Here is a 23,452-nt window from a genome sequence, read left to right on the forward strand (position 1 = left end):
CATGCCAGCAGACACATGGGTACAACACTCTCCAGTCACACACTGATGTGGCCCATGTTAAGTTAACTTTGCATGTGGGACTTCCCCAACAATTAGCTAAACAAAGGTTTTAAATCTAAGAGACTCAATTTTTGCCCAACCCAGAGAGAGTCCAACTGGCTTACAATGAGCAAGCTGCAGTCACTCATTTTGAGCACAGAGGCGCAGGCCAAAGAGACTACAAATCCCAGCATGCAATCAGCAGTCCATCTGGAGCCACATCATTCCACTCATCCCAAGGGAAGGTGGGTCTGAAAGGCAGAACCTCTGGGGGCTGGGGGTGAATGCACACAGTTTGCCCACTCTTAACGCTTCTCCCCACAGATTGCAAGGCTACCACTATTGTACCTGGAGTACTGCATTGGCATAGTCATTGGCCTTGATGTTGTTCAATCCCACAATGCCAGGCAGGTAAGTGGTGCCATCATATGCTCGCGAAAGTTTGGCTTGTTTGTCCAAATAGGCGATTTGCTGCTTGGTGAAAGTGGGCTTCAACACATACTGAAAGAGAGAGGCAGCAAGCCAGTCATCTTTAGAATTAAGAGCTTCTTTACATCAGCTCCTGGGATCTGACTTCCAGCACCATGTTCCATATTTATCACTGGGTGATTTTTCCAGGGCAGGTTTACTGCATTGGAAGCATATTCCAACTAATTTATCACTTGAAAGGGGCACACAATTCTAAGTGATCAGAATTAAGATTGTGAAAAAATAAGGTTTTAACAAAATGTAAGACCAACATGAGTTTCCTCATGTCTTTTAAATTTCACTAGAAACAGCTTTTAAACAATACAGATGCCCAAAAACATTTACAGCACAAACATTAGGGCATCAGTGTCTAAAGGGAAGCTGATGATAAATATAAGTGGAACAGATTCCATTGATTTGCACTGGCCACACAAGGAAAACGCAAGAAAGGAAATAAACAGAGTGAGAAAATTCTGTATTTTTAAAAGTCAGTGTGAAGAATGCAAGGTCCACCCAGTAACTGAAGTAAAGATATCTGTAAGCTCAAAGTTTCCCTAGAACATCACCAGTACCCTGGCATGAAAAAACACATACCCGACACTGAAAAGCCCATGCTACATCTGTATGGCCTAGGGACTCCTGGGGCAGATCACACTGGACAATTAGGATGGTCGGCATCTTCAGACATGAAAACTTAAACCTGCCGACTTCCCCTGTAAAGTTATACCGATGTATGCCACCTTGCATCGATCTATTTATGCAAGTGTCTACATTCAGATTTGACTCCCATCAATGTAAGCACTATGTTACAGAGATGCAGAAAAACTACCTCCTCGAATGGTGTTGAACCATGGTCAACCTACAGAGGCTGAAACAGTGCAAGTGTAGACACTGTGCCTACAGTCCTCCAGCAGCTATCCTGCAACACCTGACAAGTGACCGCTCTAGTCACAATGGTCAACTTCACTGCCCAGGAGTCACGGAAACTGGGAGCCATACCCCCATTAAAAATACCCGATCTATTTTCAAAACGCTTTCCCACAACTGCCTGGCTTGGCGAGCACACCTAGCAGCTCCCCTTTGTTTGTGCAGCTGTCTGACCGACCATGCCAGTTACACGCTCTAGACACCCTCCTTCCTGGAGCAGGCAGGAGGTACTGAATCTCCTGGGCCCATGGGGAGAAGAGGCTGTGCAGGAACAGCTCCGGACCAGCCGCAGAAACATGGACAGCTACAAAAAAATTGCAGAGGGGTGAAGGGGTCTGACAGGGATCAGCAGCAGTGCCATATGAAAGCGAAGGACCAGGGCTAGCTTAAGCTACAGATGGGGACCAAGGCACAGAGAAATTCAGTGACCGACCAAGTCATACAGGGAGTCTGAGGCAGGAACTGCACCTGAGTCTCTGAATAATGCCCTAGCCACTACCCGATCCTTTCTCTCCCGATATTGCTTCATTCGTAACAGCTCTGCCCCTAATTCCCACAATATTCTGCTAATGCCTTTGGCAGACTGCTCCTTTCCACTGCAAAAACACTTGAGCCTGCTGACACATGAATCCAGCCTGTACTCTGCATATGGCATCACAAATAACGGTCTAATTCAGGCCTTTCTGTCCCAAACACACAGGCCTCTCCGCAGTGAGTTACAGGAGCAATTCCACCAGCTCTTCTGGTCTGACCAAGTCTATCCTGTCCCCATGGAGATCATTGGGCAAGTGTGTATCTGGACCATATGGCACAAGAGGCAGTTTGCCCATACAGGTACAAACTGTACTGTATCCTGGAAGAGCACATTCTTATGCCCTCCAATGTGAAAGGAGAGAGTCACCTCCCTCCTCTCCCCTCCCCACTACCCAGGCACTACTGACAGCGAAGCTCCAGAAGGCAACGTACAGTGATGTCCTCCAGCGAGGAGTCAATGATCTCGTAGTTGTCTGGCAGACAGTAGAACTTGAGGGTGTGGAGGTTCAGAAAGACGTGATGGCTGAACTGCACGCTGTGAATATAAGCATGAGACTTCAACCCACGTCCTGCGGAAGGGACAAAAAAGGCAGGTCAGGAACACAGAGCGAAGCAACAGAAGCCAAAGGGACAGCATGAACTAGATGTCTAATGGCTTAAACTTCACTGCAAAGGCAGCTGACGAGCTGGACAAACAGAATTTCCAGGGTTTGCTCTCTATACCTTGAGCAGTATTTGGTTCTGCCCATCACTGGGTATGTTCAGGAAACTACATGAACTATTAAGAGAAAAATGTTGCCTTCTGCAAGTGCTGAGCAACAGCATGGACTGCAGGAATTGTTTTAATGATATCTCCACTCCAGAGGTGCAGCACAGTGCATTGCTAGCGACACCTCACCTCAGTCCATTCCCTCCCGAGCGAGGCTGCTGCGCTTTAGAGTAGTGTTTCCCAAACTTACAACAGTTGAGTACCCCTTTTGAGACATTTGTCTTACTGGCGAACCCCTTCTCCGGTGAAGATAATTGGGGGGGAGTGTTAGTAGTCACATTTTTATAACACATTCCTAATTCGTTTCATTCTGGATTAAATGTTTATTAGAAATAAATACAAAATTATATTACATACAGTTGAAACAAAACTTTTAATAGAAATAATAGTTACTTATAGAAATAGTACTAGAAATAATTAAAATAATACAAGCAAATCAACAGTCTGGCAGAACAGTGTGTAATTAATTAATTATATATATTAGTGAATTCATATCATTCATGCATCCAACGAAGTGGGTATTCACCCACGAAAGCTTATGCTCCGATACATCTGTTAGTCTACAAGGTGCCACAGGACTCTGCTGCTCTTACAGATCCAAACCAACACAGCTACCCCTCTGATATTCGTATCATTCTGAAATTAAAATACACTGGTTTGGTTAGTGAAGAAAGCACTAATTTGAATACTTACTATTTTAGTATTGAAAAATTTTAAGTACAAACCAAACTATTCAGTACGAAGGATGGAACTGCATTTGACCAGACACTATCATGGGGATATTTGGCTCAATGTTTGTGATCTTAAGACGAAGATGGGGCTCCACGTCAGTAAGTCGATTTCGGTTGTTTGTTTTGATGCCAACCAGCACAGAGAATCCGATTTCGCACAAATATGAGGTGGGAAAAGGCAGAAGATACTTGATAGCTTTGTCCAATAGAGCTGAATATTCAGAGAAACCCCCAACCAAAACGATGTCAGTGTATTTTGCTCAAATTTTGTTTTCAGGAAGCTATCTGAAGCCTGCTCCAAGATCTGTTGCTCTTCTGAAGCAGAGAGGTTATTTGGCAATGTTTGAATATTGATGATAAAAGGGTTCCTTATTCATTCAAAAGTGCGGTCCGGTTCAGGGAAATACTTAACATCTTTCTGCAAGCTTTCCAAATGCTGCTTCATGGTTTGCAACACATCACTATCAAGTTCATTGGTCGAATTTATTACTAAGTCATGAAGAGATGGAAAGGAATCCAGTTCACGACGACTAAGACATTTATGCCACAGTTTCAATTTTGCAACCATGGCACTCACTTTGCCTTGAATATGGATATGAGTTTCCCTTGCAAGGATAGATTGAGGTTGTTCAAATGAGCAAAGATATCTGCAATATATGCTAGTTTGCATAGCCATTTCCAGTCGTATACGGTCTCGCAGGGGTTAAAGGTTTCATCTAAAGAAACTTGCAGTTCTTCTCACAGCTCCAACAGGCGATTCAGAACTTTTCCAAGCGAAAACCAACACACTTCAGTGTGAAATAGGAGTTGTGTGTAATCACTGCCCGTCTCATCACATAGCTGAGAAAACAGCCAGGCATTCAGAGGGCAGCCTTTCACAAAACTGATTATTTTCATAGCTTCATCCAGTACTTGCTTTAGATCTGCCTGCATGTTCTGGGTGGCGAGTGTTTCCCTGTGAATGCAACGAGTCAATTTTGCTTCTGGCACAACAGCTTGAATGCATGCAACAACTCTTTTATTCGAACCAATCATGGCTCTGGCGCCATCCGTGCTTATTCCAACACAATGACTCCAATCCAAGTCATTGTTTTTGATAAAGTCAACAATAACTTTAAAAATAGCTTCTCCAGTTGTATGCGTTGGCATAGGTTGGCAGAACAAAATATCATTGTGGACTTCACTATTCAGCTTGTATCTGACAAACAAATTCACAATATCAGTGGGTTCATCCGCTTTGTGATACAGCATGGCCAGAGGGCAGCAGGAGAGGGTTAGAAGGGAGCCTTATTCCCTGTAAGGGGAAGACAGTTTGCTATAGATTAACTAGAGCATGTGAAGCCAATTAGAGCACCTGAAGTCAATCACATGATAAAAACCCTGCTTCAATCAGACAGTGTGAGAGTTGGAGCAGAAAGGACTGGTGCTGGAGCAGAGAACAGTTTGAAGAGAAGCAGAGGACAGTTTGGAGAAGTGCTGCAGTGGGCAAAGAAGTCCAAGACCCTAGGTAAGGGGCACCTGGCTTGTGCAGAGGGAGGGCAGGAAGCCCCCACAAGCTGAAGGGCAGGAGAAGGAAGTAGTAGCCCAGGGGAAGGAACCATCAGTTCAAGTGGTTCACCACTATCCTCAGGGCCCCTGGGCTGAGAGCTGGAGTAGAGGGCGGGCCCAGGTCCCTCCCTCTCCACTCCCTCTCCTCTAGAACACTAGTGGGGCAGTTAATATTCCAATTCAGGGGCAAGAAATGGCGCCCTGAACCCCTCCCAAAGAAGAGAAAGTGCGAGACCCATCATAACAGTGCCAGCAATTTGCCACGGCTTGCAGTGCATAGTAGCGACTCTTTTGTACTCTTTACAATAATTGCTGATTTACATTTTCAGCCATATCTCTGATTCTACGATGAACAGATAGCTTCAATCTATAGCTTTGCTAGCCTTGTCTCCAATCATCACTTGCACCGTTACTTTGGCTGCAGGTTTTACTAACGTCTCACCAATCACTTCAGCAGCTCCAGACTTTGCAATTAAGTATGCCACACTATATGAAGCTTCCAAAGCTTTCATATTTTCACCTCCTGTCACATTATGAATTGTTTTCTGGGACTTTTGGAGATCTTTGCGCCTATTTTTGAAGAATTCTACAGGTTTTCCCTCATATTCTTTGTTTGCTATCGAAATGGCATTTTAGGTTGGATAGTTTCATACTTTCATTTGTGAGAGTCTCGTAATAAATCACACATAGTGCAACAGGCTCCACCTCAACGCCACTCCACAATAATCCCAGTTTAAGATATTTTTCAACATATTTGCGGGCTTTTTTCATTTTCTTTGCAGCTGCTATGTTCAATAAACTTAAGATAGTTCACACGGTTCACTAATTTTTTCGTCACAATTGTCTGATGTAGCCAAATCACTACATTTTTCAGCATAATTATCACTAACATTCGTATTTCCTTCATAATTTTCTTTTGTACATTTCAAACTTCCCGTTTTTAGCCAGCGATCCATTGTAAATGGGTTTAACAGAAACAAAAAGAGAAATTTTGTATATTGAGACACACCAAGCATGTACTTGCTACAATCTTTAGATTACTACGAATAGTTATTGCCCAAGCCGTAGTAACGCGCACGCGTGGTCTGCGTTGACTCTGCTGCACTATTAGATGTTACTGAACGCGTTATCATATTAGTTTCAATGAAAACCTGTGTATTTCTACTGTACAAGTGTACACCATTCGTATATATTACATTTTAGTGAATTGTTTTCTGCTGCTAAAAAAAACTATGATAAAGTAAAATAAAAAATTCTGCCGCGTACCCCATGAAACCCTTTCACGTACCACCAGGGGCACGCGTATCACACTTTGGGAAACACTGCTCTAGAGGAAGATTGCTCAGCCCTTTGGAGACAGGAACAAGGGGACGAGTCTCGCAGACTAGCAAAGGCACAGTGAACTCTGGGAAAGCAACATGTAGCCTTCCTCAGGCAGAGAGATGCCACGGGATGGTGGGAAAATTGCTATATCGCATCACGGTGCTTTACAGATAAAGACAAGCTTACAATCCAAAGGAGAATCCCAGAGACCTCCACACCCCACCTTCATTGTTAATTTTATTCTGGAGGAATACGCTAGAACAGGGGTCGGCAACCTTTCAGAAGTGGTGTGCCGAGTCTTCATTTATTCACTCTAATTTAAGGTTTCATGCGCCAGTAATACCTTTTAATGTTTTTAGAAGGTCTCTTTCTATAAGTCTATAATATGGAACTAAACTATTGTTGTATGTAAAGTAAATAAGGTTTTTAAAATGTTTAAGAAGCCCCCCAGACCGGTGGCCAGGACCCGGGCAGCGTGAGTGCCACTGAAAATCAGCTCACATGCCGCCTTCGGCACATGTGCCATAGGTTGCCTTCCCCTGTGCTAGAATCCTCTGGTTTTATGTACTTTTGCTGAGCATCTAGCACACCTGGGAAAAGGCCTCAGGGGGAACTGGGATTTTTGGGGGGTATTTTGAAGAAAAATAAATATTAAAACAGCTTCACATGCTCAGGAGATAGATTTCCATAAAGGCAGGATGGGATTTAGCTACAAGAACCCTGGGATCCAGTCATAGAATTCCTGCTAATGTTAAAATGGGAGTCTTGTTGCCCAACACTGACAATTAGTTTCCCACATTCAGTTACTTACCACTGTTTTCTTTTAAACTGTACATGCCTTCACTAAAATGAAATAAGCCACTGGCTATGTTGATTTCAATGGGACTTTGCAAAGAAATAACCATAGAACAGAGCAATATATCCATGCAAAACTGACCTCCAGCCACCCACATTTGCTATGTCCCCTGCACAAGCCACAGCAATGGTTAAGAAAAGGGCCTGCCACGTTCTGAGAGTAATTTGAAGGTAAAATAGCTTTAGAAATTCAGGGCCCGCAGGAAAAGGTGAAAGACAATTGTCACTTAAGACAAATGGATTATCTTTCTCTTTAAGTGAACCCCCGAAGTGTTCAACTAGCCAGGGTAACACCCCCATTCAGTGCTTCTGTTTGCTGCAGAGGCAGGTATGCAGCACAGCAGTGAACTCACCCTGGAAGTACTTCCCACACACCAGGCAAGCATAGACGTTTATATGCGAGAGTGAGATGGAGCACAGCTTCTCAAAGTCAAAATCCAGAACACTCCTGAAACAGCAGGTTAATAGCAAGTTAGCAGAGCTACCCTTAAACAGTCAGATAAATATTGCCTACCACTGGGTCCCCTCCAGTCCTACGTTCTCATGAATCTGACAGAGCTCAAGAGAGCCAAGGTCAACAGAAAAATTATCATGTGTGACCCACACTACAGTAATGGAAGGCTGCTTGCTATCACACTGCACGTGACAGTACCTCAAATATGAGAGAGCCCCTTCCTCCTGGTTCTGGGCTCTCACAGGAGCTAAGATCTCATAACATTTTAAAAATCAGAGCTGCATCTCAATCCTGACACGTATCATCTCCTGCCATTCCAGTCCTGCTCCTCTTGCTGGCAATGCTCAACCTTTGCGGATGCAGCTCACCCCTGCCCTATAGCAAGAGCTATTATTCCAGTTCTGAGCAGCGACTGCTATTCCAGAAAACAGTTGTGGTTCTTTGTGGGCACTAGGTACACTCACAGACATTTATATATTAGGCCCTAATATATAAATGTCTGTGAGTATATATAGTACCCACAAAGAGCTAGGCCAATGGCTATGCAGAGGTCTTCCAGGTAGTACATCAACTCATCTAGATATTTTCCTAGTTTTACAACAGGCTACGTAAAAAGCACTAGCAAAGTCAGTACAAACTAAAATTTCAAACAGACAATGACTTGTTTGTACTGCTCTATATACTACACACTGAAAAAAGTAAGTACAATATTTAAATTACAATTGATTTAATCATGACAAAATCAGCAATTTTTCAGTACTAGTGTGCTGTGACACTTCTGTATGTTTATGTCTGATTTTGTAAGCAACTAGTTTTTAAGTGAGGTGAAAGCTGGAGTATGCAAGACCAATCAGACTGCTGAAAAGGGTACAGGAATCTGGAAAGAATGAGAACCACTGTACTAGGCCACTGCTCTGCCATGCCCTGTGTTACAAGTGTTTGCTTTGTTTCTATGCTGACCTGTTAATAGTGTCCAGGTACGGGCAGTGTCTGCTGCGCCGGTCCTCGGGGTCAAATCGGCCATATCTCACTGGAATAAAGACCCACACAAATGGATTAGAAACAACTCAAGCATCACTCCCAGGGGCTAAGAAATTAACAGTCTTCCTGAAGTGGTACCTGCCCCTGAAAAGCAACACTTCAGAGACAGAAACCCCAGAACCACACGGCATTTCCTCAGGAGAAAAGAACCCAGGCAGGCTGCTGGGAGCACGACACCAGCACGTCCACTCTGTGAGGGCTGCCCACATGACAGCACCACTTACACTGACTAGAGGCCCTGAAGGGCGGTGAGAAACGACCTCTCCCCTCGTTCCTCAGGCGGTTACGGTATCTCCTCCTCACACCAAACCCCCTACCAGCCGTGCCCAGAACCTCGCCCCTGGGCACGGCACAGCGAGGCGAGTGTCACAGCCCCAGGCGCTAGAGCACAACCCCGCTCGGACACCCGTGGCTGCTCGCTGCCCCGTGCCCGGCTCCGGCAGATCGCTCTGGCCCAGCCCATGGGGGGGGGCCCGGGGCTCTGAGGGGAGAGGCCGGAGCATGGGCCGCGGGGCGCCCAGCACTGACCCGCCCCAGCCCCCGCCGCCACCTGTCGGCTCCGGCTCCGACTCCGGCTCCTCCTCGGCCTCGCGCTCCCGCTTGGCCCGGGGCGGCCCGTCCTCGGGCTCGCGCTTCACCCGGACGCGCTCGGGCTCCGCCTCGCGCTTCCCTCGGGAGGAGCCGCGCGACGCCGCCGGCTCCCGCTTCACCCGGCCCGAGGCCGAGCTCCGCGGGGACGCCCGGGACTCCCGCTCCCGCTTCACCCGGCCAGACATCCCGGGCCGCGTCCAGCCGCTACTGCGCACGCGCGGGGCGACGGACGCTGCCGCGCGCCCGTACACAGGCCAGCGGCCCTTTCGCCCTCCCCCACACGCATGTGCAGTAGAAGACGCATGCGCACAGCCGTCCAAAGGGAGGTGCGAGGATCAGCTTGGCGCCTGCGCACTCTTACGGCGCGAGGCAACCCGTTCCTTCGCGCATGCGCATTGGTAGCTGTCCAGCCAGTGTCTGTGGGATGGGCCGACCGCCGCTCTTCTCGGAGTTCCTATTTAAAGAGACAGTTTCCCCTTTATGCAGCGATCATTGGCAATAGCAGCTTGGGGCTGTGCGGCCTCGCTCTGCCCCCCAGGGGGCTGGTGTCTCGTGTCTGTGCTGCTACCCCTTGCCCTGCCCTCAGCACTGCAATCCTGGCATGTCTCCTAAAGCCCCAGCTCCTAGAGTCCAGTGACAGGGTGAAGATCTGGGCTCTCTTCGGAAGCACGTTGGTTTCCAGACATTGTGTGTGGGGAGAAAAGCCGGAAAATGTGACTCCCGAGGCCTGACAAGCCACAAGGTCACAGAGACCAACCGCAGCAGCTACTGTTTTTTAAATCTCATGATTGTTAAGCCAAGCTCATGATTTATGAAGGCCTGAAAATTGCCAACACAGCAATAGGCATTGCAGCCATGTCAGCCCCAGGAGATTAGAGAGATGAGGTGGGGGAGGCAATATCTTTTATTGGACCAACTTCTGTGACAGAGACAAGCTTTCAAGCTACACCAAGCTCTTCTGCAGGGCTGGGAAAGGCACTTCCAGCATCACAGCTAAATACAAAGTGGAACCGATTCTTTAGCATAAGCAGTTATCACCTTGTAATGCTCTGAGTTGGTTTCCCAGACCTGAAGAGGAGCTCGGTGGGGCTCAAAAGCTTGTATCTCTCACCAGCAGAAGCTGGTCCAATAAAACATATTACCTCCTCCACCTTGTCTCTCATATCTATTATTGTTTAGCATTGGCATTACATTCACACCCAGAGGCTTTGACATAGGCCGGGTCTACACTACAAAATTTAATTGGTTTAACTACTTTGCTCAAGGGCGTGAAAAATCCACATATTTCCCTCCCCTGAGTGGTGTAGTTAAGCCAACCTAACCCCTAGTGTAGACAGCACTAGGTAGATGGAAGAATTCTTCTGGGGACCTAGCTGCTGCCCCACGCAGAGGTGACCGATGGGAGAACTCCCACTGTGGGGTGGGTAGTTTCTACACTGAAGTGCTACAGTTGAGTGTAGACAAGCTCTGAGATGAAGTTGCCTTTATGCAAGGGTGGCCATAGCCTCCCAATTCCACCGGTGCACTATGTCTGCCCCACACACACCCTGGGGCAGCAGCTCTGTGCTGCAGGGCTGGGCCTGGCCTGCCGCTTTGCAATCTGGCGCACAGGGTGGCAGTGCCACCGATGGAGGGGCAGCCAGGCCAAATCTGAGGGAGCAGGGTCAGAGCACCACTGTAGGTTGGTGCTCTTGATTTCTGGGGGTGCAACTGAACCTATGAGCCCCCGGGCTAAAGGCAGCCCTGCCGTGACATAACCTCCCTCTGCGCAGATACAATAGCCAATGCGGATCGCCTGGCGCACTGCTCTGCCCTGTGGCGTCTCACCCCAGGGTGTCAAACGCTCCCACCTCATCTGGCGCCAGTGACGGGGGCAGTGCAAAGGGGACTCAGAAGTGGGGGGCACGGCGCAGAGCGCAGTGTGGGGGTGCGAGGCACAGGACAGGGGGGTGAATGCACAGGTACAGGGTGGCGTTGGGTTGTAGGGGGAAAGGGGGGGACACAGGGATGGGGAGGAGGGTGAATGGTCTCTGCTCCAGGGGGGTGCAGGTGCCTGCCCCGGGTAGGGGGCGGCCCTGGGGAGACGCGGGGGGCTGGTCCCGCGGCGGGAGGCTCCGGACTGGGGGCTTGGAGGCTGATCCCGGTCTGGAGGGGCTGGCCCCGGGGACGCGGGGGCCTGACCAGGTGCGGGGCAGCCGAGGTCTGAGTCCGTCTCTCGCGGGTCCCCGCGCTCGGCCGGGCGGGGCCGGGGGCGGGTCTCAGGGCCCCGGCACCGCCGCTCTCCGGCGCTGGGCGAGGCGGGGGCCGATGGACGCGGGGCCGGAGGCGGAGCGGGACCCGGCCTGGGGAGGCTGCCGGCCGGGGGGGCGGCTCGACATGAGCCACGGCTTCGTGCGGCACATCCGGCGGAACCAGATCGCCAGGTACCGGCCCGGGCCCCCGGGACTGGACCCTGCCTCCCCCCTCCCCAGGACCGGACCCTGAATCCCCTTCCCGGGACCGGACCTTGCCCCTCCGCAACTCCCCGGGATCGGACCCAGGATCCCCCGGCATCGGAACCTGGCCTGCCCCCCGCCCCCCTGGATCTCCAAGTGCCGGATCCTGGGCGCGGACAGCCCCCCAAGTACCTGATCCCGTCCCGGGACCCCCCACTCGGCTGGGACTCCTGGTCCTTGCCCCCAGGGAACCCCCGCCCACATGAGAGCTCCCAGCCCTGCAGGACCCCCCTCCCCCACAGACAGCAAAAGTTGGGGGAGCTGGACCCTCACTGGGTGCAGGGCTGGGAGATCCCGGCTGAGGGGGCTGGTATTCAACCCCCTCCCAGGTCACACCTGCCCCCACTCTGGGCACATTTCAGGTCACGGGCATGGTATCTATGTACCAGCCCTCCCAGTTCTCTGTTCAGCCTTGGGGGCTGGGAGGGAACAGGACCCCAACTCCTAATGCAAACAGCAAGCAGGACACCTCTCTCCAGTTGGGCAGAAAGGGTAGGTGCCTATCCCCCACCCCCCTCCACAGATAACCTGTAAGGGGAGAGCACTGGAGAACAGGGTAAGATTGGGCAGATAACATCCCCCCACAGCACCAGCCCCTCGCCCTGCCACAAGGCCTATGCAAACCCACCCCACGTGCACCCCCCTAAGCGTGGCGAATCAATGGCATCTCCAGGCAGGCCTGTCCTGGCTCCCAGCCCCGCCAGCCCCATACCCAGCTGCAGCCCCAGGCCTCTCTCTCCTCCCCATCAGGGACGACTACGACCGGGAGATGAAGCAGGCCAAGGAGAAGGTGAAGAAGAGGCACACGCCGACCCCACCCCGGCCCAGGAAACCCGACCAGCAAGTGTACCACCCCTGCCGGAGAAGTGAGCACAGCCAGCGCCCTGCTCTCTGTGCTCCCACTGGGGAGCAGATGGGGCATGTGTACAGGAGAGCGGGAGCGCCTCCCCCTCAGCCCTTGTTGGGGGGGCTGCCCAGTCGTTATTAGCTCCTGTGCTGATCCAAGTCATTGAGTTTGGTGGGGGCGAATCCAGGATCCCCCCAGCACCATATCTGCACCTTTGGTGCGACGGGTGGCAGTTCCAAGGGGCAGCTGACCGACCAGCCAGGTTTGGGCCGTGGTCAGGCTGAGGGATCAGATGGGGACAGACCTGGCATGCCCAGTCCTTTCCTTGGTCACTGGCAGCACCGCAGAGCAGGGGTTTAACCACGCGGTCCCTTCGCCCGGAGCCCTGGGTCCAAATCTCAGTGACAGTCGCCTGCGGGACCTGGCTCTGGGCCTCCTAAGTGGTGCCCATCCCACTCCAAAGATGATCATGACTGGCCACTTCTGCTTAGCAGGATTCTGAGGGGCTGTGGGTCGGGATTCAGGGGCACTGGCAGAGCTGGTGGGGAGCCCAGGGCTGAGCTAGCAGGGGGCTGCAGGTCTGGATTGAGGGGCAGCAGCAGGGCTGTGGGGTGGGGAGCCCAGGGCTGAGCTAGCTGGGGGCTGCGGGTCAGGATTGAGGGGCATTAGATCAATGCCTCTTAAATCTGACGGATTCCCAGTGCCAGGTTCCAGGACTCCATTTCCAGACTGCTGCGCCCATGCCCTGTGTTTTCTGGGTGGGTGCAGGCACCACCTGGCCACACTCCCCTCATCGGCTCCTTTATGCTCCCCAGGTCGAGCTGACCCAGCCTGCAGCCTGGAGTATGAGGGGTCTAGCGAGAGCAGCTCCAGCACCGAGCCAGACCCCCGCGGCACAGAGCTCTTCTGCCTCGAGTATGAGGCCGACAGCGGCGAGGTCACCTCGGTCATTGTACACCAGGTATGTGCCTGGCACACCAGGCAGGGGGTGGCAGGAGAACAGGGCGGCAGGAGAGGGTGGAAGCTAGTAGGGAGCGCTCTCCCCCTGGGTCAGTGCTGACCAAAATGACTGAGCGACGTGTTAGGGGCCTGGGCTGCAGGGAGCAGGGCAGGTGCTCAGCTCCGGGAAGAGGGTTATGGGGTTTGGCAGGGGGCACCATGCTGTAGGGGGTGGAGCAGGGGGGACTGTGCTGTGGGGAGCATGGCGAGGGTTCAACAGGGGTCTCTGTGTTGTGGGGACTGGAGTGGAAGGTGCTGTGCTGTGGGGAGAGCGGTGGGGGACTCAACAGGGGGGTGGAGTGGGGTGGGCTGTACTGTGAGGAGGAGGTGTGGGGCTTGGCAGGGGGCGCCGTGCTGCAGGGAGTGGAGCAGGGGGCGCCGTGGTCTGGGGAGCAGGGCGAGGGACTTGCCAGGGGTCTCTATATTGTGGGGAGCGGGGCGGGGGACTTGCCAGGGGGCTCTGTACTGTGGGGAATGGAGCAGGGGGCGCGTGGGGGGGGGCCTCGGTGGGGGGGGCATGGTTTGGGGAGTGGGGCAGTTGGTTGACATGGGGCCCCGTGATGCAGAGAGCAGGGTAGGGGGCTCAGCAGGGGGTGCTGTCACTCCTAGAGTTCTGTGCGTCCCTCTATCCCGTTGATGTCTCCCCATCTCTCGCCCTCTCACCTTGCTCCCCCGTCTCTCCGGGGGCAGAGGGCACCTCCACATGCTAGCTGCCAGCCCAGCGCACTCCTCTCCCTCAGACAGACAGGAGCCAGGGCCCGCAGACCCCATGGCAGAGGCTGCAGCTGGCGCACAGTGACAGGGGATTGTCCAGCTGCAGGGGCTGGGGCATGCTGGGGCCCTGGCACATGCTGGCAGGGGCGGTGCAGGGAGCTCGCACTCAGCTGCTCGCTCCGCCAGGAAGGAGGGCTGGGCGCATGCAGGAGCTGGGTGGCAGGAGTTTCCGGAGCTGATCACGGGCCCTGCCCCTCTCGCTGCAGGATGACAGCCCTGAGGAGGTGACAGAGAAGGTCTGTGCCCGGAGCCCACTGGAGCCGCCCCTGCGTGAGGCCCTGAGGCAGCGGGTGCAGGAGGAGCTGCGGAAGCGGCGGGCGAAGCGCTGAGGCCCGTGGTGGCTGTGCTGGGTGGGGAGCCGGGCGCAGAAGGGGAGCTGCGACACCCTGGCTGCGGGGGTTGGAGGCTGTGCAGGCTCCTCCTGCACCCGGGGAGCGAGAACCTGGCTGCCCCAAGCTCCCACAGACTTGCCGAGCGGGTTTGTTCCCTGCCGCTCCCAGCCACCCCCAGCAGCCAGGGCCCAGGACTGGTGCCCCCAGGAGGAGCTGGCTGCTAGGTTGGGATCCTGAGCAGGGCGGCGTGGGGGTCCTGGGAACTGGGGCAGATGAAGCCCTGGGCACAGTCTGTGGGGGAGGAGTCTTGCCCAGCCGGGTAATGCCTGGAGGGTGCACCGGTGCTGACAGGCCCCATGAAGCCACTCTGCCCCTATGGTCCTCCAGCCTCCCCTCCCCCAGGATCTCCCCACCCCCCTCTCCTCAAGGTCCACCCACGCCCAGCCTCCCATCCCCCTAGAGTCCCCCTGTCCCCATTCCCCCTGGTCCCCCTGTCAACCTGCCCCCTGACTTCCATGCCCCCAGGGTCCCCCATCCCCATACCCCCAACTCCCACCTCCTGGGGTCCCCTATTCTCCGTTCTATGGGTGGCTGAGCTGCTCCCTGTTCTGGCTCAGTTCCCACGGGGGGCTCACACCCAGGCAGACTGTTTTGTTTAAGGGAGCTCTGTGGCTGGTTGAAGGTGCCAGGCTGTTGGCCAGCACACAGCACGGGACCTGGCAGCTGGGGCGATGGCCAGAGGGCACCGGGATTGGGCTGGTCCCTGAGAGGTTCCCATGAGCCCCATGCCCCCACCCAGGCAGAAATGTGCCACTGAGCCCTTTAGGGGACACCCTGTGTCCTGGATGGGGGAACTGGCCGAACCCCATTGGATCTGCCCTACACGCATGGTGGAACCGCCGCCTCGGCGCCGGGATGCGTCAGGCGTCTTGGCTCTAGTGCCCGTTGGCCCCAGGGCGCTGGAGAAATGAATGAGCCCCGTGCTCCAGTGCCATGGCCAACCAGGCCTGCCCCAGGTTACGCTTGGCACCAGGACCGCAGGGCCCTGTGCTCACGGCACCAATAAACGTCCTGACAAAACAGAACTGGGGTGTGTAATAACGAGCATTCCTGTGCGACCCCTGCCTGCATGGGGATCGCTGGGGCCACGCCCTGGGGGTGTTCTAGCCTGAAATGGATGAGTCTTATCAGCCTGGTCCAGCTCATCTAGCAGAGCTAGGAATGGGCCCCGCTCCCTTGAGCACCAGCCTAGTGCCCTTGCCGCTACACAATGCTGACCCCTGGCATGTGATTTCATCCGACTGCTGCCATGGGCCCGGCGAGCGTTGCACATGCCAGCAGCTCTTCCTTCCCCCCGGGATCTGGAGAGGCACTTCGGCTGCTGTCCCGCCCCCTGATTTGGTGAGGAAACTGAGGCACAATGAGCAGAAATTACTCGGGCCAGCTCAGGCAGCCGGTCAGCAGCAGAGCTGGGAACGGAACCCAGGAGTCCGGCTTCCCTGTCCTGAGCAAGAGGCAGTTCTTGTGCTGCCTAGTCCCCTCTGGTGTTAGGTCACCTCTCCCCCAGGCCTCCCCTTATAGGTCAGCTCGCCCCCTGCACTCACTCCCACACCCATCAGACACCTCCCTCAAGGACAGAGAGGTGGGGCTGCCTGAGGGAGGGTATAATTTCCACTAGGGCCTGCTCTGGGGCAGGGCGATTCATCCACTTCTCTGGTACATCGGGTGTGGGGGGCAGTGATCAGTTTTCGCCGAGCCCAGAACTCACATGAGCCCGAAGGAGAAGATTCTTGCCCCCAAGGCAGGTTGGTAGATGGGCCTGCATGGAGAGTTGTTATCTTTAAATGGAGCGAAACCCTCCCATGTGCACGTCTCTGTTTGAACCAGGTTCTAGCAGTTTAACTTTAGTGGATTGGGAACTGGTTCAAGCTGACATGCGATCAGTGTGTCCTCACGGGGGAGACTCTGGTTTCACTAAACTGGCACAAATCGTGGGCGGAGGGCTGCCTTTTCATTGTGTGGCATCCCAGGCACTACCACAATGCAGATACTCAAAACAATTCCGCAAACCCTTCTATGCCTGGGTCACTTTCAGACCCTGCTTGTGTCTAGCTACGCACAGAACAACCGTGCCACTGAGCTCAAAGTGCTTGCAATGGGCACCATGGCTATCCCCATTTTACCAATGAGGAAACTGAGGCACAGGAAGGGAAAGCCCAAGGGTCACCCAGCAAACCCAGGGTCTAACCACTCGCCACATGGCTTTCCTGAAATTAAAGAGAAGAGAATAGTCACCTTTCTTGCAATGGGATTGGACCATGCAGCCATTTGCACGCAACGGTTGCATGGCCAAATAGACTCATAGACTCTAGGACTGGAAGGGACCTCGAGAGGTCATCGAGTCCAGTCCCCTGCCCTCATGGCAGGACCAAATACTGTCTAGACCATCCCTAATAGACATTTATCTAACCTACTCTTAAATATCTCCAGCGATGGAGATTCCACAACTTCCCTAGGCAATCTATTCCAGTGTTTAACTACCCTGACAGTTAGGAACTTTTTCCTAATGTCCAACCTAAATCTCCCTTGCTGCAGTTTAAGTCCATTGCTTCTTGTTCTATCATTGGAGGCTAAGGTGAACAAGTTTTCTCCCTCCTCCTGATGACACCCTTTTAGATACCTGAAAACTGCTATCAGGTCCCCTCTCAGTCTTCTCTTTTCCAAACTAAACAAACCCAATTCCTTCAGCCTTCCTTCATAGGTCATGTTCTCAAGACCTTTAATCATTCTTGTTGCTCTTCTCTGGACCCTCTCCAATTTCTCCACATCTTTCTTGAAATGCGGTGCCCAGAACTGGACACAATACTCCAGTTGAGGCCTAACCAGCGCAGAGTAAAGCGGAAGAATGACTTCTCATGTCTTCTTTACAACACACTTGTTATTGCATCCCAGAATCATGTTTGCTTTTTTTGCAACAGTATCACACTGTTCACTCATATTAAGCTTGTGGTCCACTATGACCCCTAGATCTCTTTCTGCCATACTCCTTCCTAGACAGTCTCTTCCCATTCTGTATGTGTGAAACTGATTGTTCCTTCCTAAGTGGAGCACTTTGCATTTATCTTTATTGAACTTCATCCTGTTTACCTCAGACCATTTCTCCAATTTGTCCAGATCATTTTGAATTTTGACCCTGTCCTCCAGAGCAGTTGCAATCCCTCCCAGTTTGGTATTGTCCGCAAACTTAATAAGCGTACTTTCTATGCCAACATCTAAATCGTTGATGAAGATATTGAACAGAACCGGTCCCAAAACAGACCCCTGCGGAACCCCACTTGTTATACCTTTCCAGCAGGATTGGGAGCCATTAACAACTACTCTCTGAGTACGGTTATCCAGCCAGTTATGCACCCACCTTATAGTAGCCCCATCTAAATTGTACTTTCCTAGCTTAGCTATAAGAATATCATGCGAAACTGTATCAAATGCCTTACTAAAGTCTAGGTATATCACATCCACCGCTTCTCCCTTATCCACAAGGCTCGTTATCCTATCAAAGAACGCTATCAGATTAGTTTGACACGATTTGTTCTTTACAAATCCATGCTGGCTATTCCCTATCACCTTACCACCTTCCAAGTGTTTGCAGATGATTTCTTTGATTACCTGCTCCATTATCTTCCCTGGCACAGAAGTTAAACTAACTGGTCTGTAGTTTCCTGGGTTGTTTTTATTTCCCTTTTTATAGATGGGCACTATATTTGCCCCCTTCCAGTCTTCTGGAATCTCCCCCGTCTCCCATGATTTCCCAAAGATAATAGCTAGAGGCTCAGATACCTCCTCTATTAACTCCTTGAGTATTCTAGGATGCATTTCATCAGGCCCTGGTGACTTGCAGGCATCTAACTTTTCTAAGTGATTTTTTACTTGCTCTTTCCTTATTTTCTCTTCTAAACCTACCCTCTTCCCGTAAGCATTCACTATACTAGACATTCCTTCAGACTTCTCAGTGAAGACCGAAACAAAGAAGTCATTAAGCATCTCTGCCATTTCCAAGCCTCCCGTTACTGTTTCCCTCTCCTCATTGAGCAGTGGGCCTACCCTGTCCTTAGTCTTCCTCTCGCTTCTAATGTATTGATAAAAAGTCTTCATGTTTCCCTTTATTCCCATAGCTAGTTTGAGTTCATTTTGTGCCTTTGCTTTTCTAATCTTGCCTCTGCATTCCTGTGTTATTTGCCTATATTCATCCTTCGTGATCTGACCTAGTTTCCATTTTTTATATGACGCCTTTTTATTTTGTAGGTCACGCAAGATCTCAAGGGTAAGCCAAGGTGGTCTTTTGCCACATTTTCTATCTTTCCTAACCATCGGAATAGCTTGCTTTTGGGCCCTTAATAGCGTCCTTTTGAAAAACTGCCAACTTTCCTCAGTTGTTTTTCCCCTCAGTCTTAATTCCCATGGGACCTTGCCTATCAGCTCTCTGAGCTTACCAAAATCCGCCTTCCTGAAATCCATTGTCTCTGTTCTGCTGTACTCCCTTCTACCCTTCCTTAGAATTGCAAATTCTATGATTTCATGATCGCTTTCACCCAAGCTTCCTTCTACTTTTAAATTCTGAACAAGTTCCTCCCTATTGGTTAAAATCAAGTCTAGAACAGCTTCCCCCCTAGTAGCTTTTTCAACTTTCTGAAATAAAAAGTTGTCTGCAATGCAGTCCAGGAACTTATTGGATAGTCTGTGCCCTGCGGTGTTATTTTCCCAACATATATCTGGGTAGTTGAAGTCCCCCATCACCGACCGCTATGCCTACCTTCATGCCTCCAGCTTCCATCCCGGGCACATCACACGATCCATTGTCTACAGCCAAGCACTGAGGTACAACCGCATCTGCTCTAACCCCTCAGACAGAGACCAACACCTACAAAATCTCCACCAAGCATTCTCAAAACTACAATACCTGCATGAGGAAATAAGGAAACAGATCAACAGAGCCAGACGTGTACCCAGAAGCCTCCTACTGCAAGACAAACCCAAGAGAGAAACCAACAGGACTCCACTGGCCATCACATACAGTCCCCAACTAAAACCCCTCCAACGCATCATCAAGGATCTACAACCCATCCTGGACAATGATCCCACACTTTCACAGGCCTTGGGTGGCAGGCCAATCCTTGCCCACAGACAACCTGCCAACCTGAAATATATTCTCACCAGTAACTGCACACCACACCATAATAACTCTAGCTCAGGAACCAATCCATGCAACAAACCTCGATGCCAACTCTGCCCACATATCTACACCAGCGACACCATCACAGGACCTAACCAGATCAGTCACACCATCACCGGTTCATTCACCTGCACATCCACCAATGTAATATACGCCATCATATGCCAGCAATGCCCCTCTGCTATGTACATCGGCCAAACTGGACAGTCTCTACGGAAAAGGATAAATGGACACAAATCAGACATTAGGAATGGCAATATACAAAAACCTGTAGGAGAGCACTTCAACCTCCCTGGCCACACTATAGCAGACCTTAAGGTGGCCATCCTGCAGCAAAAAAACTTCAGGACCAGACTTCAAAGTGAAACTGCTGAGCTTCAGTTCATCTGCAAATTTGACACCATCAGCTCAGGATTGAACAAAGACTGTGAATGGCTTGCCAATTACAGAACCAGTTTCTCCTCTCTTGGTTTTCACACCTCAACTGCTAGAACAGGGCCTCATCCTCCCTGATTGAACTGACCTCGTTATCTCTAGCTTGCTTGCTAGCACACATATATATACCTGCCCCTGGATATTTCCATTACATGCATCTGAGGAAGTGGGTATTCACCCACGAAAGCTCATGCTCCAAAACGTCTGTTAGTCTATAAGGTGCCACAGGATTCTTTGCTGCTTTCACCAAATCTTGGGCTTTGGATGATTTTGTTAGTTGTTTGAAAAAAGCCTCATCCACCTCTTCCGCCTGATTAGGTGGCCTGTAGTAAACTCCCAGCACGACATCACCTGTGTTTTTTACCCCTTTTAGCCTAACCCAGAGACTCTCCACCCTTCCGTCTCCTATGTCCATCTCCACCTCAGTCCAAGTGTGTACATTTTTAATATATAAGGCAACACCTCCTCCCTTTTTCCCCTGTCTATCCTTCCTGAGCAAACGATACCCATCCACACCAACATTCCAGTCGTGTGTATTATCCCACCAAGTTTCAGTAATGCCAATAATGTAATAGTTGTATTTATTTATTAGCACTTCCAGTTCTTCCTGCTTATTACCCATACTTCTTGCATTTGTATAAAGGCATCTAAGATACTGGTTTGATCTTGCCTCCCAGCTTTGCCCTGACCCTCCTTCCTCTCTGCCATTATAGCCCGTGCTCCCTCCTGTTTCCAACCCATCTCCCAGGTCTTGTTCCCCACTTACCTGTGGGCTTTGCTCACCTGTCCCCGTCGAAGCTAGTTTAAAGCCCTCCTTACTAGGTTAGCCAGTCTGTGCGCAAATAAGGCCTTTCCCCGCTTCGAAAGGTGAACGCCATCTGTTCCTAGCAGTCCTTCCTCAAATAGCATCCCGTGGTCGAGGAAGCCAAAGCCCTCCTGGCGACACCATCTTCGCAGCCAGGCATTCACCTCCACGATGCATCTGTTTCTGCCCGGACCCCTACCTTCAACAGGAAGAATCGAAGAAAATACCACCTGCGCTCCAAACTCCTTAACCCGTACTCCCAGAGCCCTGTAGTCACTCTTGATCTGCTCAGCGTCACACCTCGCAGTATCATTTGTGCCCACATGGATGAGTAGCATGGGATAGTAGTCAGAAGGCCGGATAATCCTCGACAATGCCTCTGTAACATCTTGGATACGGGCCCCTGGCAGGCAGCATACCTCCCGGGATGAACGGTCAGGGCGACAGATGGGTGCCTCCGTCCCCCTCAGCAGAGAGTCTCCAACCACCACTACCCTACGTTTCTTATCAGTGGTGGCAGCAGACCTCCCAGCCTTAGGGGTACGAGGCTTCACCCCCTTAACTGTTGGGGGTGATTTCTTCTCTCCTGTATCAAGAAGAGCAAAACGGTTATCTATTACCACAGCAGGACGGTTCGCAGCAGCGGTGGAGCACTGCCTGCTGCTAGAAGTAACCAGCTGGCTGTGTCCACCCTGAGCCTCCTCCTCCACTGGTGTGTCAGATACACCCTCAGGCATCTCCTCCTTCACTGGAGTGTCAGTAGTCCTGTCAACTGGGACAGCACCATCAGCTGTCTCCACATGGATACTGTCCAGGAATTGCTCATGGACATAGATGTTCCTCAGCCTGGCCACCTCCTCCTGTAGCTCTCCCACCTGCTGCCTGAGAGATTCCACCAGTAGGCACCTTTCACATTGGATGCCACCCCCAGCCTGGATATCAGTAAGTGGAAATTGCAAATTACAGTCTTTGCAAGCCCACACCAGAATCTGGGTAAAAGCATCCATGCTTTGGTGCTCTGTCTGGCTACAGGCGCAGGTGTAATACTTGTCCTGTCATGTTCTTGCAGTGATGGGGGTCTGCGGGGTGATGGGAGCTCTGGGAGGCACACTGGTTTCACCCAGAAAGGTGGTCTTCGGGTGTCTGTTTACCATTCAGAGTTTACAGCCGCAGTGTCCGAGCCGGACCCCGCCCACTCAATGTATTTCTGTGGCCTGCGTGGCACGTTCAGATCCTGCGGCATCTCGGTCTTCGTTTGAACTGCAAAGGGAATGTCCAGCCAGCGGGGTAGTGAAGGAACCCCTGAAAACGTGCCCTGTGAGATAGCATTGCCTGCCTGAGTCTGCAGAGAGCCTGAAGCAAGGGCTCGGAGAGATGCGAATGCTACACTGAGCCCAGTGTTGACTCCAAAGCCGGTTGATGGCACTTTCAATGTCTGTGTTCGGTGTCCCATTGCAGATCGTTTGAGCAGCTGGAGGGGGGGGGCACCCCCAGGTGGCAATGGCTGACAGGAAGAAAGGGAAAGATGCACTGTGCCAAGGGAGCGGGGGAGAGAAACAGGGGAGGGCTGGCCTCCAGGGAAGCAGAGGCTCCCATCAGGCCATGCTGGATGTGACAAAAAGGGCCTAGGAATAACCATGAGAGTTGCTACCTGCAGGCCACTTTCTCCCCCTATCTCTGTGCAGCTCCCCTTGGCATCAGCAGCAGCTCCGAGGGGGCCTGGATGTCCCAGGGCCATGGCCAGGCCATGGAACATGTCATCCAACCATGTCCACCAAATGAGCTTGTCAGCCGAGATTTGTAACAAGCCTGTGCCCATCGCTGCCCCCAAACGCTGCTGTGAATCCAGGGCTCTAGACCACTGCTGAGCACATGGTGCGTAATTGACTGGGCCCCAGGGGATCTGGGCTCATTCTGGCGCCGGTCATCCCGGAGCAGCCATGGGTTCTCTCAGATGGGTTTGGAGATGGGTTATTTGCCTGATATCCCCTGTGCCTGTGGGCATGTGGCAAGCTAGGGGAAGGACTCAGCTGTCCTGGGCTCTTACCCATGAGACGCACTCTCCTGTTTCACAGCCCTGGAGCTACAAGGCCTCTAGCCACAGCTCGGCTCCAGGGGGAGTGATCCCCCCTCTAGGCAGCCCATCTCAGCCCTGCTCGGGGGGATGCACTCTAGCGAGCGGAGGGGATTCAGCCTATGGCCTTCCAGCTTGGACTAGCAAGGAGGGGTGACATCTGCCCTTCTACAACCTGCAC

General features: G+C 51.9%; 2 protein-coding genes across 2 annotated transcripts in view; one reads left to right on the plus strand and one right to left on the minus strand.

Annotated features, from left to right (window-relative positions):
- Positions 1 to 9,600, minus strand: part of USP39 (ubiquitin specific peptidase 39) — a gene marked incomplete at its 5' end in the record, with an annotated part of 29,408 nt that extends 19,808 nt beyond the window's left edge. Inside the window, 5 exons of the mRNA XM_030549412.1 lie at positions 388 to 540; positions 2,401 to 2,537; positions 7,548 to 7,642; positions 8,609 to 8,678; positions 9,240 to 9,600. Coding sequence (XP_030405272.1) covers positions 388 to 540; positions 2,401 to 2,537; positions 7,548 to 7,642; positions 8,609 to 8,678; positions 9,240 to 9,600 — 816 coding nt within the window. The remainder of the gene's footprint in view (positions 1 to 387; positions 541 to 2,400; positions 2,538 to 7,547; positions 7,643 to 8,608; positions 8,679 to 9,239) is intronic.
- A 1,987-nt stretch (positions 9,601 to 11,587) lies between these two features.
- On the plus strand, positions 11,588 to 15,812 carry C2H2orf68 (chromosome 2 C2orf68 homolog). Its single transcript, XM_030551798.1, has 4 exons — positions 11,588 to 11,703; positions 12,526 to 12,641; positions 13,438 to 13,583; positions 14,602 to 15,812. The coding sequence occupies exons 1-4, from the start codon at positions 11,588 to 11,590 to the stop codon at positions 14,722 to 14,724; spliced, it is 501 nt and encodes a 166-aa protein (XP_030407658.1). The 3' UTR covers positions 14,725 to 15,812.
- The last annotated feature ends 7,640 nt before the right edge of the window (positions 15,813 to 23,452 follow it).

This window comes from Gopherus evgoodei, chromosome 2 (genome assembly GCF_007399415.2).
Source record: "Gopherus evgoodei ecotype Sinaloan lineage chromosome 2, rGopEvg1_v1.p, whole genome shotgun sequence".
Classification (NCBI taxonomy): Eukaryota; Metazoa; Chordata; order Testudines; family Testudinidae; genus Gopherus; species Gopherus evgoodei.

Bases quoted from the DNA above. Each gene is read 5' to 3' on its own strand.
- C2H2orf68 (XM_030551798.1), top strand. From the start codon at position 11,588: ATGGACGCGGGGCCGGAGGCGGAGCGGGACCCGGCCTGGGGAGGCTGC. The intron at 11,704-12,525 runs GTACCGGCCCGG...CCTCCCCATCAG, and splicing joins CGGCGGAACCAGATCGCCAG to GGACGACTACGACCGGGAGA. The intron at 12,642-13,437 runs GTGAGCACAGCC...TATGCTCCCCAG, and splicing joins GTACCACCCCTGCCGGAGAA to GTCGAGCTGACCCAGCCTGC.